The 16294-nt window shown below is 39.2% G+C and overlaps 3 protein-coding genes across 3 annotated transcripts; 1 reads left to right on the top strand and 2 right to left on the bottom strand.

Annotated features, from left to right (window-relative positions):
• Positions 1–92: 92 nt before the first annotated feature.
• tmem120b (transmembrane protein 120B) lies at positions 93–9242 on the bottom strand. Its single transcript, XM_085358230.1, has 12 exons — positions 9112–9242; positions 6612–6730; positions 6337–6453; positions 6195–6254; positions 5997–6092; positions 5815–5904; positions 5632–5697; positions 5488–5549; positions 2027–2119; positions 1697–1761; positions 1445–1513; positions 93–875 (listed from the first exon to the last, which is right to left on the bottom strand). Exons 1-12 carry the CDS (start codon positions 9172–9174, stop codon positions 759–761), a joined length of 1017 nt encoding a protein of 338 aa, XP_085214356.1. The 5' UTR covers positions 9175–9242; the 3' UTR covers positions 93–758.
• A 988-nt stretch (positions 9243–10230) lies between these two features.
• Positions 10231–11394, top strand: morn3 (MORN repeat containing 3). The gene is made up of 5 exons (XM_085358228.1): positions 10231–10390; positions 10490–10647; positions 10733–10892; positions 10981–11165; positions 11329–11394. Exons 1-5 carry the CDS (start codon positions 10246–10248, stop codon positions 11392–11394), a joined length of 714 nt encoding a protein of 237 aa, XP_085214354.1. The 5' UTR covers positions 10231–10245.
• A 2592-nt stretch (positions 11395–13986) lies between these two features.
• Positions 13987–15149, bottom strand: orai1b (ORAI calcium release-activated calcium modulator 1b). Its single transcript, XM_085358227.1, has 2 exons — positions 14961–15149; positions 13987–14858 (listed from the first exon to the last, which is right to left on the bottom strand). Exons 1-2 carry the CDS (start codon positions 15072–15074, stop codon positions 14301–14303), a joined length of 672 nt encoding a protein of 223 aa, XP_085214353.1. The 5' UTR covers positions 15075–15149; the 3' UTR covers positions 13987–14300.
• Positions 15150–16294: the final 1145 nt, after the last annotated feature.

Here is a 16294-nt window from a genome sequence, read left to right as displayed (position 1 = left end):
TGCTCCCTTTGTAGTCCCAACTCATCTGGAAACAAAACAGTGACAGTAAAGACAGAGCAGCTGCTCTCACTCGAGACAGCAGAGGGATTCTCTTTTTCTTCCACCCTTTCAGATAATTCTCAATACTCAAGTATCAGCTTGATATATATATATTTTTTAAGCTTTGGACCTACATTTGAGATTTTCAGGACCTAAAGACTAGCAGTAAAAATAATATCACACAACAGGGAGATGAGACAAAAAGGTGGTGGTGAAGTACAGCCTCAAACTGAAAGTGATCAATTTTTTCGGGAGACGTTTTGATCATCATTACTTCACAGAAGTATGAAGCATGTGTGTGACAGACGTTAGGTCTTCAAAGGCAAACTATTTTCTGTTCTGTTAAACGATGCTACCTTCCCTCATTACTTGCATATGATTTGAACAGAGGCTCTCCGCTAAGGTTCATGCACAGACACAAACACCCAAATAAACGCACTCTTTCCACACACACACACACACACACACACACACACACACACACACACACACCTATCAGGTGGACGTCACTTTGTGATGTGCCCATATGAACATCAACACAGTCATACATATGTAAAAACATGTTTGTCAGAAACTTTGGCCGGACGCTGCTGCCCGAGACAAAACGGTGGCTTCAGCCTCGTCGTCTCGACCTGATCACACTCTGTTCAGTCCATCAAGCGATTGTGCGTGTTACTTCAAAATGACTGGCCACTGAAGATGCCTCGCTGAGGTTATTCTCAGTCAGTTTTTTGGACCTTCTCCGGGTTTTTCTGAACTTTTTGGTGGACGACTTTTACCGTGGTGAGAAAGTTTCCCAGGAACAGGACGAGAAATGTTAGAGCCAGCATGAATACCTAAAAGAAGAAAAAAGGGTTACAAGTCATGGCATGTGCAGCTGTGCGTCTTTCAAACAGGACACGAAAATGAAGACGACTGTTCTAAAACGCATCATTTCCTAACACTTGTGTTCGCAGACGGTTCTTGCTGTGATGAGGAAAGTGCAGGCACAGCGCGAGCAAAGTTCAACAGATTGTAGGCGACACTGAACATGGCACAGTTATTAGTGTCAGACTGGGACTTTCCCGCACAACCATCTCTGGGGTTTACAGAGAATGGTCCGAAAACAGAGAATATTCAGTGAGCGGCACTTCTCTAGGTTAAAAAGCCTTCATGTCAGAGATTAGAGGAAATGAGACGGAGGATGAGACTCTGATGGTAGGGTCAGAATTTGTAAATATAACTCTGAATACGACCCCAAATGTGGCCTTAGCTTATACTGCTACCAAATATACATGAGGAATGTACAAATGAGATCCAAAAGAAGCGTCTCAAACATTTTCCTCTTACATAAAATTATCTTTGAGCTCTGCTTCAACATGTCGGTTTGACATTTAAGCACTTGAACTGCAAATGCGATCCTTACCTGCCACTCCTTACAATCCTCATGGCTTGCCAAGCGGAACAAGGTCACAGAGTTGTACAGCTGCCAAAACTGAAAGAAGAGGAGGCATCATCTTTCATGATGTTGCTGCACAGACACATGTTTCTTTTAAAAAACGCCAGGCCATTTTATGCTCTTAATGCCCAGTGAGGATCTTGTGCAGTCCTCCTGAAAAGTGCAATCGAGCAATAGAAGTTTTATATTGGATACAAGTAGAAAAACATGAAAACTTACATGGCCAAAAAATAGAAAAGGCAAAAGAAACGTGAGTCCCCTCCACATCCAAGATTGAAATCCCTCTGCAGAGACAGAAAAACAGTCACTTGTCATGTTTTGTTTTTTTGGAGTGCTCTCACTCCGATTTCACTGCTCAACAGCTTGACGTTTGAGATGTTTGAGGAAGCAGATCTGTGTCATCGGTGCTCCAGCGTGTTGGGACATCTGTGACCCTGCACGCTGTTAACAACTGCCCCCATCTCTCACCCATCCCCCATTTCCCCCACCCAGTCATGATGTTGCAGATGACTCAAACAACTGAAATGGTTATCATCAAAAATAGCTTACCCACTGTGAGGTCCAGCTGATTTCTCTCTCCCAAAGCTCGCAGCCTGTATAAGCAGCCGCTCTGGTAGTAGTACTGAAGGAACTGAACAAAGCCTGGAGGAACAAAAAGATTAAAAATAATTATTCATCGCTGCACTTTGTAACCACGTTCTTATTGTAGAGCACTGATGGCAACAATAACAATCAACAAACTGCAGCTCTCCATGTGAAGTTTGGCTCAAAACCACAAGTTCTACATTCGGTTGAATCTGTCAGGCAGACTTTTTTTTTTTTTTTTAATTATTACGCTTTCAAACATTTGACTTGTCATCCAAAACCCTGACCAGAGAGCACCCTCACAGAGTTGACACCTCATGATATACATAGCAACAAGTACAACCGCCAGTGTGTCACATGACTTCCCTTCTATACTCAGGAGAAGACATATTTCCACAAACTGCTTAACAACGGCTGATGAAGCAGCTACAATCTCATCATTTTCCATCACTGTTAAATAAACTGCTCTTTGTTATAGTCCGGTTAGTTTTTAGGCCTTTCTACAACCTTATTAAATCCAACTATCAACTTTAAATCATCTGTATTATTAAAGCTCTTATTTAAAAAGGTTCTCACCAGGAACCTTTTTACAGACATTTACAGCAAGTTCTGCAAATACAGATCAAATCTAATCCCAGACTACAACAAAGATTTAATGAAGCTCTTCACTGACAGCTTTTTATTTGTGTACCTCAGCTCAATCCAGTTGTATGGCTCCATCCAATGACTTGTACAGTTTAAGAGTAAATATACAGACACATAATACAAAGAGACACGGTTTGCAAGAGCAGTTGCAGACACACTAATAAATCTTAGCTGCCTACAAATGGAAAGGAAAAGTATTCAAATCCAGTTTTTCCAACATCATTGTGAACATGAGATACTGTGACATGACTTTCTAACTACTGTATTTCTTTGTAGTACAAACTTGTAAGTAGGGATGGGTACCGGTGTCCGGTGCCATCATGGCACCGGTTCTGACATAAACGGTAGTAACCAGACCGAAAAGCAGCGCACATTTCGGTGCTTTATTTCGGTGCTTTTTTTTCCTGAGCTGTGATACACCTCTAGCCAATAATTTTACGTTTCCGAGGATAGTAGGCGGGTCCAGGTACGTGCGTTCTTTTAGAGCAGAGCTACAGATTAAAAATGTCCAAGGCGAAGCGGTCATAAGTCTGGCTGTACTTCACAGCAAAATATGCAAACTCAGCAACCTGCAACAAGTGCTTTAAGGTGATACTGTGATACTGTCAAAGGAGGTAACACCTCAAATCCGATGAAACACCTGGCGACGCATAGCGGGTTTTTTTAAAAGCCCAGAAATGCGCCGTATTTGATAGCTTGCTGCGAGACCTCACACCGAGCACATCTACTGTGCGTGGGTTGCCTGTTATCGGACCCGGAGTTAGCAATATCCCCCAAAAACACGAAGAGGAGAGTCCTGGCCCCTAGCCCTGTCAGTGTAGCAGAAATGATGACGGATGATGGTGGCAGCAGCAGCCGTTCTTCTCTGCGTGAGTAGCTTAATGTTGTTCGCATGTAATTTACGTTTAGTAGGCTAACCACGTTATTACATTAATGCATGTAAGGTGAACTAGCAAACATCATCATAGCTACATGCGGCTGTCTTCTTGTTTGATGGCAGATACTCCCTTCACCCTGGCCAAAAAGGCTAAAATGACCAAAGAAAAAGTGGAAAACAGTTAAACATGAGAGGTTTTGGACAAAGTTTGTGTTTTTTCCATTGTTTAAGCACTGCTTCCAGCCAAGAGTGATACCATATATGCCCCATAGCTGCAGAAAAGGCTAACATTGTTATCTTTTTACAAAAAACCAGCTGAACATGAGAGGTTTTTGGACCAATTTTGTGTTCTCCAGTCTTTAAGCACCGGTTTGAGCACCGGCACCGTTTCAAAAGTACCGATTTGGCACCGGTATCGGATAAAACCTAAACGATACCCATCCCTACTTGTAAGTCATCACCTTTAAGTGCTGCCCCATCCTGAAGTCATTCAAAGTTTTTGTTTTATTGGGGGGTTATGTAACAAATTTGGTTTTGCAAGTGACCTGACCTTGCCCTCTTCTGGCACAGTGTGGCATCACACCACAGTGTGACTGCATGTGAGCATCTGACATGGGAACATTCGAGGGAAAATAGTGATGAAAGCATCTGAAGTTTGTTTTACCCCCTCTGGGTCCTCAACTAGAGCTTTGATTTACAGAGTGTGTGTGTGTGTGTGTGTGTCTCCCCTTTTTTTTTTTTTTTTTTTAAATATTGAAATCCCAGATTTTAGACCTTAAGCTCAAGTGCATCTTCTCTCTCCATGCACAGTTTTATGCAATAATTGGCTGAAGGGCAGAAATTATTATTTTCATCCCTTAAATATCACAAAAGCCAAATAAAATGTGATAGAAGCACCTCCAGTCTGACAATTTGCTTTTTAATATTTCTTTTTGTTTACTTCCGCAAATAATCAAAATATATTTGTCTCCGTCTCCAGGAAGACACTCGTATTGCCAACTATTGATGCAATTGGTAGTCATTTATTTGGCACTGCGACAGCATGGTGCCTCAAATGTGATGCAGTGTGGCAATGTTTGACGAAACAACAGAAAACCATGTGAAATGCATTATTTGTTATGAGGTTCCTTATAACAAACAGGAAAGGCTTTCATGCTTAAAACCCCTTTTTTTAAACTGAGGTTTAAGTCAACCCTAAGTACTTTTAGTACTGTACTTCATCTATACTTTTCAGTGGTGTGCCCAGATTGCTCTGCTGTCATGATGTAACTGAGCTGTTTATGTTGGACTTTGAACTATTAAATCTTGAACTGTTGCTTTTAAAGAAGCGCAGGAAGGGGAGTTGGAAAAACAGAAGAATACCTGCTGAAGTTCTGAGCAGCAGAATGAGGAAAGGTGAGAGATTTAAGAGACTTTGACTGTGGGATGGTTGTTTCTGCCAGACGAGCTTGTCTGAATATTTCATAAACTACTCAGCTGCTCTGATTTTGCCCACATAACCATCTCTAGAGTTTACAGAAAATGGTCCAAAAACGAGACAACACCCCATGTGAAAGCTCAAATAACCTCAAACTGGTTTCTTAAAAATCACAAAGAGTTCACTCTACTCAGATTACCTCCAAAGTCATCAGATCTCAGTCTAATAGAGGACCTTTGATTTATTGGAACTGGAGTTTTGCATCACATGTGTGCAGCTGACAAATCTGCAGCAACTGTCAATATGGAGCAAATGTTTCGAGGACCATATTGAATCTTACATGTCATGAAGAATTCTGATCTGAATGCAAAAGGGTTCCCAACTTGGTACTAACATCTGTATCTAATAAAGTGGCCAGTGAGTGTAAAAAAATAAGCTAATTTAGCACCACTAAGTAAATGAATTAATCTCATGGATTCATCTTACTTTGATAGATGGAGAAGGCAAGAAACTGGCTCCTGAACATCTGATACATAGCTCCTTCTGGCCTGAGGAAAGAAAAGACCAACTCATTCACATTTCCCAAAATAAAAACAACACAATGCTGAATCAACAAAGACGATATCTCACCATGTCAGCATAACACCTGACAAGAAGGTGGAGACATAATGGTGAGACACCCACCACCCTTTGATCCTGAAAAGAAAAAAGGAGGAACTTGAAAATTTTCCCAACTAAAAATCTTCCATAGACAAAGGCTTTAATTTAAAAATAACCCACTAAAGGATAAATGCTCCGATAGTAGCAACACACCTGGAGCCGTTGTTTATGAGGATGCTTTCCCTTATGGTCAATGTGCAGTAGTACCACACCAACAAGAAGTTGAAGATTTCATCAGTGACCCTAAACAAGGCAGAAAACAAATAAATAAGAAGCCAATCCTTAATAAAATAACACCACCAGTCATGCTTTGAGGGGGAGGTAGGTTATCTCACCGACAGTTTAGAAAGAAGAGGCAGGTTATTGCTCCGAACATCAGGATTATTGTCATGTAAAGCTTGAACTTCTCATACTCGTCTTTGTAGGCAAATCTTTGTACATAAACGGAAGAAAGAGATGATAAGAGACTGACATAAAAAACAATCTGAACCCACAGCGGGAACCTGCTCCTGAGGCTAAAAGGTGACACATACTTTGCCTGGTTGCTGAGAAGGGTTACATTCACGTTGCCCAGGACCAAATTCAAGTATAGTCTGAAAATGAAAAGCATGCAAGTTAATGAAATAAAGCTTAGTGATTACAGCAGATCTCTCACTAACAACAAATAGTACTCACCCATTTTTCTTTGGCAAATATGCTTCCATGTCAAAGAAAACATTTTCTTTATCTTTTATTTGTGTTTTGATGTCAGTTATTAGTTTCAGCTCTTTCTCGTCACACGTCTGTGCGCACCTGTAAGGAAAGCAGAAGGGCAAAAAGAGAAAAGACGAAGGATACTTTTCACTCTCCATGATATCACCGAAATCAAAACCAGATCATTTAAGTGCTTATTTTAGTCGTGGGAAACCGTCGACTACTTGCTTGACTACTTTTATAGCAGGTGTACTTACTTGGTTAAACTGTGCCTCAAGTCTTTCAGACATTTCCTCTGTTTACTGATGGCGTTGCTGCAAGTTGCTTGAAGACTGGTGAGCTCTTCTAGTTTTTGTCTGTATATTTTGTGAGTTTCCTGTGAATAAATTAAATACATGTCTGGTTAGAAACATCTGCTGAAATGCAGAAATAAGGATTAAGCACAACCAGCTAGGACTTAAAGATAAATACAGCCACAACTGAATCAAAATACAAATACAAAGAAAAGCCAGTGGGTGTTTACAGATTAACTTCAACTGAAATTTGTCATATTCCCTTGAAAACCTTGTTTGATAGAATAAAAATGCATTATTATCCCACACAAGTCTTTGCCAAGCTTTAAAAAACAAACAAAACAACAAAAGATGAAACTTTTGGCTCATAGTCTCTTTCAGCAGTAGTGGAAAAACTGTCCAACCTTTCTGTATGAAGACAAACCGCAAATTCCACAAGATTTTTTAGTAAAATAAATACTCAGGTTTACTTGCGCTCGTAGCTACACTGTCATCACTTTCTCCCCATCAAAAAGCATGAAGCATCTGACACACACACACACACACACACACACACACACACACACACACACACACACCTGTCTTTTACCTGACAGCTTCAATAAGAATTATAAATTAATTAAAAGTAAATTATATCATTTGGAAATATGAACTGCAGTTCAAACAATTAGTAGACTTCAAAATGTAAATAGAAACGTCCTGGCTAAACACTGAAAACTGATGACACACCCATATATAGTCATGCTTCTAAGTTTAAGTTCTTTTATCATTAATTACATACCCATTTTTATTAATCCTATTTATTTATTCATTCTGTTCATTTATTGTCATTTTAATCCTAAGAGAAAGTACAATGAAAGTTTGCCTATGTATAATGACAATAAAAGTTCATTCATCCATTCATGCTGAGAGTGACTCACTATCCTCTGAATCTTTGAGCCTTTAATACTCTGTTCTTCAGTGAAACAGTCCCCGTAAGCGGATCCTATTGTCATACATGTAAACTACATGTAAGTTTGCTAATCAGGGGTCAGATTCCTATCCCCCTTAGAGCCAGTTCAACCCCCTTTGTTGTACCTCCATCCATCCAGCACACCATCACAAAAGCAGGACTGATCTCTTCAGCAGAGAACAGTAATTGTTTAATACTTGTCCTATGAGTGTCCTTATGATGAAATAATTCAAAGTTAGCGACACTACAAAAAGTAGGGAGAACTCCCCAGCAATTAATAGGTAAAAGAAAGCAATCTACATGCAGCTCTCATTTGTTGTGTTTCAGCATTCTTTGTTTTATCACATGATCATTTCCTGACATCAGTTATGATGAGGCAAATGGCCTGTTAAAAGAATGGGTTATACCAGTCAGCCAGTACTGAGCACACGATCTAAGTACACGTCCATTCAAACTGACACGAAAACGATGCAAAATCTGTTTTAAATTCTTCTATGGGTCTGGCACCAGTCTCTTTCTCTCAGAGGTCACATAATCATCATATACAGATAAACAGATAAGTCAGATGCTATGCAGCTGGCCTCCTGGTCCCAAGATCTATACACACAGGAGGAATCAGCTTTTAGCCATCGTGGCCCCAGTGTCTGAAGGTGAATGACTCCACCTCAGTGGCAATTTAAAAAAACCCTTGACTTTTGTTTTTTAATTGAAGTGGGCTCAATATTTCTGTACGTGTTAAAGCTTTACGACATTTTTCTTTTATCGTTTCAAAATTTGTTTACACATTTGTTTATAGTTGTAAAAGTTTAGTCAAAATATGTGTATTAACATTCTCTAAAGAACTGCAGCTGTTTGAAAGATGTAAATAAAGCTGAAATATAAAAGCTATAATATGAACGGGAGGCGGTTTCTGCTCAGTTTCAGATCCACGTGTGCACAAACTGTGAGGTGTCTCAGAATCAGAGATTTTAGGCGAACAATACAGTTTCTTATCTTCATGTTGTTCAAAGTTAGCAAACTATGGCTAACGTGAGCTAGCGTGTCAACTTCACGATGGCTGCTGATGTCCCCAAGGACTCCTAAATAAATCACCCAAGCCAAAGACCCAGAAACTAATTTGTGAAGCCACTTTAACCTCTACCTCAACTTCGGTAGCAATGATTTAACATTAGTCAATAGCACAACAATGCAGTGTGCGGTTAGCTAAGTTACTGTATCTGCTTATTAGCAGCAAAGCACATTAGCCCTAAGAAGACTATTGCTAATGTTAGCGACTACAACACAGCGATGTTACAGTAAAGTCAGAAAAATTATAAAACGCACGGCAAATATATTGCATCCCTCGGATACTGCTGCCAACAGCGCACTTATTGGCTCGATGCTCGGTTTACGGATGACCTGAGAATGAATGTCGAATAGGAAAGAGCTAGACAAACTGCTACAGAACCCTGCATGTCCTCGACGGCACGCTAGCACAAATTATACTATACTCGTTTAAGAGTTTTCAGTCACCTGTAATTGTTGATATTCCTCATCAATTTCCTCCCACTCCGCCTGAAACCTCGGCTTGGACATTGCAGTGTTGTAGCTTATTCGGCGAAGAAGACTCTTTCACAAGGCTTTTCACCCACGGGCTGCTCCTGCTCCGGCCACTCAGGCGAGTTTTAACTGTCTTGTGCGGAGCATGCGCACTTCGTAAACCGCCGTGATGACCAAACACTGTGGTTTAACCACGGGTGAAGCCATCAAACAGTAAATAAAAAAAAATAACGGCAGATAAATAAAACATGACTTGTGGATTAAAAATGACACCCAAACATGTTAAACTCGAATTTTTAAATGGTCTCCCAATTACATTTATAAGTCACCAATAACTGTACACATTGCTGTTGCTAGGATACAGCATACAAACTTGCTCGCCTGCTGCTGCTGCTGGTCACCAGGGAAGCTGTGTACGGCTAGTCGTGTAACATGTTTTCTGGATTTCTTCGGTAAATTAATGGCTTTTGTTTGGCAAAGTTTGCAAGCGGATTCAGTTTCAGTAAGTTATCCGCTTGGAAACTCCGCGAAGGTACAACTACTTTGCTATTTTGCTTTTCCACGTTTCTATTTTACTTGTAATGCTAACTAAGCTGGAGAGCTTAACTAGTTTCCTTAGATTACCTTGTGGCTACTTTTCATATTCTGAATTAGAAAATACAGTTTTGATATACAATTAGACATCATGGAAAAGTGTGTTTAAAATACTGTCAATTCCTAATTAAAACCTCAAAGAAGGGCAGTGTTTTTTGTTGTTGTTGTATGAATTTGGTGATACGTACTGCTTAATGGGTATGGAAGCTTGTTTGTGCCACCAACAAAACTTTTTTTTTTTTTTTTTTGACATCTATCAAGTCAAAAATGTATGTTAGGTATCTCAAAAAATAAAATATCAATTTACTAACTCAAACATGACAAAATAATTTTAAAGTTTGAGTTATTAAGTCAGATTTTGAGACAATAACTTTAGATTTTGACTTATGGGTGGCAAAAAATACAAATAAAAATATTTGTTTTCATTTTCAGTGGCAGAAAGACAGCAAACATGTATTTGTTTTTTTAAATTTCATTCTAATGCTTACAGGTTTCATCAAGCTACAACTAGCAATGCCATTTCTCAAAAGACCTCCAACTAGTCCCCCATTGTCAACACTGCTGGACATTAAATCACAGAAATGTGGACTACGACACACAGTTTTTTCAGCCAGTGGAAACGAATACACCGGGAAGTGGCAGAACAATAAGAAGCATGGTGAGATATAGTTTGTCGTCAGCTTCCACTCAACTCCTGAGAGGTTCGAAGTATAGTGCAGCTGTCATGTTTGCTTGTTTGTGTATTTATTTTTATAAGGCAAGGGAAATCAGGTTTGGAAGAAGTCTGGTGCCATTTATAATGGAGAGTGGAAATTCGGAAAACGTGACGGGTATGGTACCTACAGCATTTTACTCCCAGAATCAAAGAAGTATGTGAAGAAGTACTGTGGTGAATGGACAGATGGAAAGAAGCATGTATGTATCTGCCATAATGTTTCACATGCACGCTACAAGACATATCGGTATGTATGGTCAGTGATGTACTTGTCCGGCTTCTCAGGGGTATGGCACATACTTTTACAAAAACTCATCAGTGTACGAGGGGGAGTGGAGCGAGGACCAACGGAGTGGCTGGGGAAGGATATACTATGCAAATGGAGACATCTATGAGGGCAAGTGGCTGAAGGATAAGAATCATGGAGAAGGAATCTTTATATTTTGTAAGAGAAAATTTTCTATACATGCATGTGAATCAAAACTAGATTATAATTTGGATGTTATAATGCGACTTTCAAATTTTTGTTTAAGCAAATGGAAACAGGTATGAAGGTAGCTGGCGAGAGGGGAAGAAGGATGGTCATGGAAAGTTCTACTACTGTGACAAAGGCCAGCTTTATGAAGGCCTTTGGGTGGATGGAGTGCCAAAATGTGGGACCCTGTCTGATTTTGGGAGAGATGGCGCACCAATGCCTGCAAAATATCAGATTCCAAAGGTACAGCGTTGCTTCTGACTGTTACAGCCATGGATCAAAATTAAATTACACGACTAATTACATTACACTGCTTACATGACATAATCATATGAGCACTGACAACAAAGCCCTGTTCCATTTGTACTACTGTGCATGAAAGCATGCACTTATCTTCTATTTTCAGGTACACCTGATCGATACTCAGCTGGTTTTAAGGGAAGCCGAATCAGCTTACCTTGGCCGGTTCTGATAAACAACAAGAGGATCAAGAGCAAGTTTCCACTTCACCGCATGCTTGCTGATAAAGAATAAAAAAAAAAAAAAGCATAATGGGTTCGCAGCATGTATCCATTTTGTCACAGATTATTTGTCCTTGTCAGAGGGGCAAAATCCTTTAATCATCCATTAATGTGACAAATTTATCTGTTGCCAATGCCAATTAAAAGTGTTTAGATAATAGATCATAAAGGAAAAAAATGCCTCATCAGATTATATTTTATATATATAATATATAATATATTATATATTATATATAATATATATAATATATATATATATATATATATATATATATATATATATATATATATATATATATATATATATATATATATATATATATATATATATATATATATATATACACACCTCTTAAGATTGAAAACATTATATTGGATGACTTCATAAAAATATGAGCACACAGTTGAAAGAGATTGTCATATGATAAATTCAGTATTACACATCCATCTGTTTGTCATATGGTGTCTGATCACACATTAGCCTTGAGTGTGTAAATCCTTGTGAACTTGTAACTAACACACAAGCCGCTTTGTTCTGTTTATAGTTTGTGTAGTTGTCCTAAGAATAAAACACTAGTCCTAACAACCAGTCTGTAAGAGGATGATATTTTGCTATGTTTACCACATCTAAACCTTGAAAAATACTACTGCTTCTCAAAGAAATACAAAAAGATAAAATTTCATATTATTCTATATTCATCGCACACGCAGTGATATATTTCACTACATTTCTTTTTTTCTTAATTTTGGTGATTATGGAATATAGATGAAAATCAAGAATCCTGTATCTAAAATTATTAGAATATTTAATTTAGAGTTTGAGTAAATTACTATTCAAACAGTATAAATACAGTGTATCTCACGGTTTAGTTCAATACCACCAACCACAATCATGTGGAAGACTGCTGACTTGACAGTTGACTAGATGATGATGATCATCACTGCGAATGAACACAGGAAGTCATTGCTGAAAAGGCTGGCTGTTCTCGAGAGTGCTGCATCACAGGATTTAAAAAGTTGACTGCTAGTGTGGCAAGAAAGGGTGCAAAAAAGATAATCACACCTTTGAGAGGATTGTCAAAAACAGCTGACTCAGGAAGTGATATTCAGGCACTCCTGAAGCAGAGACATCACAAATGTCTTACCTCGGCTAAAGATGAAGAACTGAATTTGCTCAGCGGTCCAAAGTTCTCTTTTAAGACGAAAGCAAATGTTGCATTTTGTTTGCAAATTACAGTCTTAGAGGTTTGGAAGAAGAACTGAGAAGCGCAGACTCCATAGTGTCTGAAGTCCAGTGTGAAGTTTCTGCAGTCTGTGGTGATTTGAGGTGCTGTATTATCTGCCGCTGTTTTGGTGTGTGTCCTGTGTTTTACATCAACTCCAAAATCAACACAGATGTCTGCCAGGGTTTTCCAGTGCTCTGCATGCTTCCATCTGCTGACAAGCTTTAAGGAGATGCCAATTTTCTTTTCCAGCAGGACTCAGCCCCTTCCCACAGAGCCAAGCATTCTACTACAAGGTGTGCTGACTCTGCCGTTACTGTGTGCAAGTGGTCAGCCAACTCAGGAGACTGGATTTCAGATTTTCATGAGCTACAAGCCATACTCATCAAAATTAAAACAAACAAAAAAAAAGCTTAAAATGTCACTCTAAGTGTAATATGGTTTCCCCTTTAGAAATACAAAAAAAAAACCAAAAAACTTTTTCATTATATTTTAATTTTTTAGAATTCACTAGCAACTGGATTATGGCCATCTATCAATGTTCCAGCTGCTTAAGTAAACACATCTCTGACCACATTTGGACTACAGCCTCACATAGACTCTTAATTCAAAACTTTTTATGTTAAAAACACAATTGGAAAGCTCTCCGTATGTACTTCAAGACTGAATCACAAAGGCAAAATGCCAGTTCAGAATATGTGAGTGCTCAGACTCTTCAAAATACAGCACTAACAATTAATATTAACATTAACACATTAACATTATAAAGCTGTGTTAGTGTGTATAAAAATGTCAGCAGTCTAAGGCAAACAGATAGGACTAAGCTCTTTTTCATACATATACTGCATAATTTTCTAGATAATCTAGTGTGTGATAACACAAATGTCTGGCTTGCTCTGACATTAGAGGCTCTTTATCCTGCCAGCTCCATAGTGCAAAGTCTGTGTAATATAAGGACAGAACATCTATCTATTGGCAAGTCAGCATCCTCACGAAGCCCAAACCAGACTCTCCACACGCAGTCACATTTTTTGATTTTTGCTATGATCGTTAACTTTTAACATCACTTTGTGAAAAGGTGTTTATTTGAACACCACAGCCTGTGCAAAACGAGACAGCAAAACATACTGAAGTTGTACTGTAAGTTGTGCAGCTGATTAGTCGACACAAATGGAGAGCATTCTGAATGCAAATGATGAACATTTAAAAAAACAAAAACAATAAGACCGTGTAAATAAAGGGTTAAATACACGTGGTGCACATGGTAATATACATAAACAAATGAAGTATTCACTGGCAGACGGTTAAATAAATACAGCAGGCAGCAACAGACAGGATTCCAGGTTACTGTTCAGACATCTCTCCCATACCGTTGGAGATCAGTGAGGCAGCTACCACTGTTAAGACTTTCCGATTTCAAGCTACATGCAGCACGGCGGATATACGAGTTCACAGTCAATCAAGTGTGTTTTCTAAAAAATACAACTGTTCTTCACAAAATAAGTTTCACAATAAAGAGTGAGATTAATCTTCATTCCTGTAAAAACCATAGAAGTCAATAACGAGGCTTCTGACTTGGAGAATTCCCAAAGGGGTCACGAGTTCCAACACAGATGTGCATCAGCTGGACCCGACTATGGGAAATGTGAGCTTGGCGACTGCAAGATGGAAGATTCTCCTCTGTTATCAAGCTCGTTCTGTAGCCTGGTGAGGTTGGAGAGCTCCTCCAGCTCCTCAAACTGTCTGTCAGTCTTGTGGCTCACCAAGGAGCGATAGAAATGCACAGCGAAGACTATGAAAACCAAACCAAAGGGCACCATGATGGAGGTGGAGGTAATGGCAGCAGCCACTCCGGAGGAAACTGTGCTGTTGCTGGATTTGTTGGGCTTGATGGGCAAAAACTTAACCCAGCAGAGTAGAACCACCTCTGCCAGGAAGAGCAAAGTACCAATGACTGTGGAAAACGCCCACGCCAGCTCAATGTGCCGGTGCATTCGCTCATGTGGGGACTCCTTCACCGAGTTGAGATTGTGGACGTTGCTCACGGCCTCTATGTTGGGTAAAATGCAGGTGCTGACCATCAGAGCGAACAGGTGAACGGCTACGAGCACAGTGGTGCAGGCACTGAAGGCAATAAGGAGGGCAGGTGGGTAGGGGTAGCTGTTGTCCAGCTGCACTTCTACCATAGCCACCTGAGAAGACGGAAGGAAACGGGAAACACGTTACAACACAGGTCAGTAATGTCCTCTAACAGATTCGGAAGAGTGCCAGTGCTTGCCAGGAGACCGTGTTACCATAGCAAATCCAGACAGCAGAGCCGAGGTCCGACTGGAAGCCTTCAGTTTAGCTCGACTCAGGTACAGCTTTCTCCAGGACAGCGCTTGCAGGGAATGCTCGTTCAGACTCATACTGCGACACTTAGCAAAAACACTCTGTTACTTAAAAAAGGACAGCGTACACTTACACAGCATTTAACCTCGCACGCTAACTGAACTGCGGAAGCAATTTCTTGTCGTTCTTCAGCGTGCCGCTGTACCGCCTGCACCTTGCATTACCCATAAGTCTGCGCGCTCCCATGGAAACATCCGCTGCTGAGCATTTGCTTTAAAAACATGGTGCTACTCATTATTAATTAGTCAGCGATAATAGTGTAACTACGGAGTTATATATGTTAGCTTGTTTCTGCCAGTATAAATAAATACATACATTTTTTGAAAAAATGGCTAAAGTCACATTTTGCCGGTACTTACTCAACCGTATGAGTAAATAACTCGAAAATTGAGGAAGTATTTGGAAATTCGAGATGTTAAGTTGAAATTTTGAGAAAATAACCGGAAAATTCAGCTTAGCTACGCTTAATGGAGGCTTGTTTCCGCCATTGATTTTTTTTTTTAAATAAATAAATAAAAATGATGCCAGGCAGAGGTAAGTTCAAATTCGGAGTTATTATCTCAAAATGTTCTCAGCGCTTTAAGTTGGTAAGTCAAGATTTTGAGTTAACCTATAATTTCGACTGAGCTACGTTTTACGGACCCTTGTTTCTCCCAGTGGAAAAAAAAGAAGTAGAAAATAAAAATAAAATGATGCCGGGGAGAGGTGAGTCGATATTTGGAGTTATCTCAAAAAAATTGAGTAACTCAAAGAGATAAAAATATGACTTAACAGTTTCGAGTTATGAAATTAAAAAATTTGCAACAATAACCCCAAATTTTGAATTAACTCTGTACTTTCCTCGCACTAGGGAAAAAGGAGAAAAAAACTGATTGAATAGCTTGAAATTTCAAGCTATTTAGTTAACATTTTAAGATAATAACTATTTTTTTTTACATTTTATCTTATTTTTCAGCGGTGGAAACAAGCTTATTAGAATTGCACGTGTAAAACTTATAAACAAAGAAATAAAAAATAAACTTTTTAAGTTAAATGTACCGTTCTTTATAGTTTAATAAACGTGAGTAAATATACCTCCTTTTTATTGCTTGATGTTTAAAATAGATATCAGCGCTATTCGATAACAGGGGGTTTAACCAGTATTAGTATCATTTTCCCCCCACTACTACAATAAAACCGTGTGACGTGGGGAATGTTTATTGTTGGTGAGCGAGGTTAAAAAGCGTACTGACATGCC

This window comes from Diplotaxodon limnothrissa, linkage group LG7 (genome assembly GCF_057381915.1).
Source record: "Diplotaxodon limnothrissa isolate DT_005_m linkage group LG7, D_limnothrissa_male_GT1.1, whole genome shotgun sequence".
Lineage (NCBI taxonomy): Eukaryota > Metazoa > Chordata > Actinopteri > Cichliformes > Cichlidae > Diplotaxodon > Diplotaxodon limnothrissa.
The sequence above is the reverse complement of the archived record's forward strand: the minus strand, read 5'-3'. Positions and strand labels throughout refer to the sequence as shown.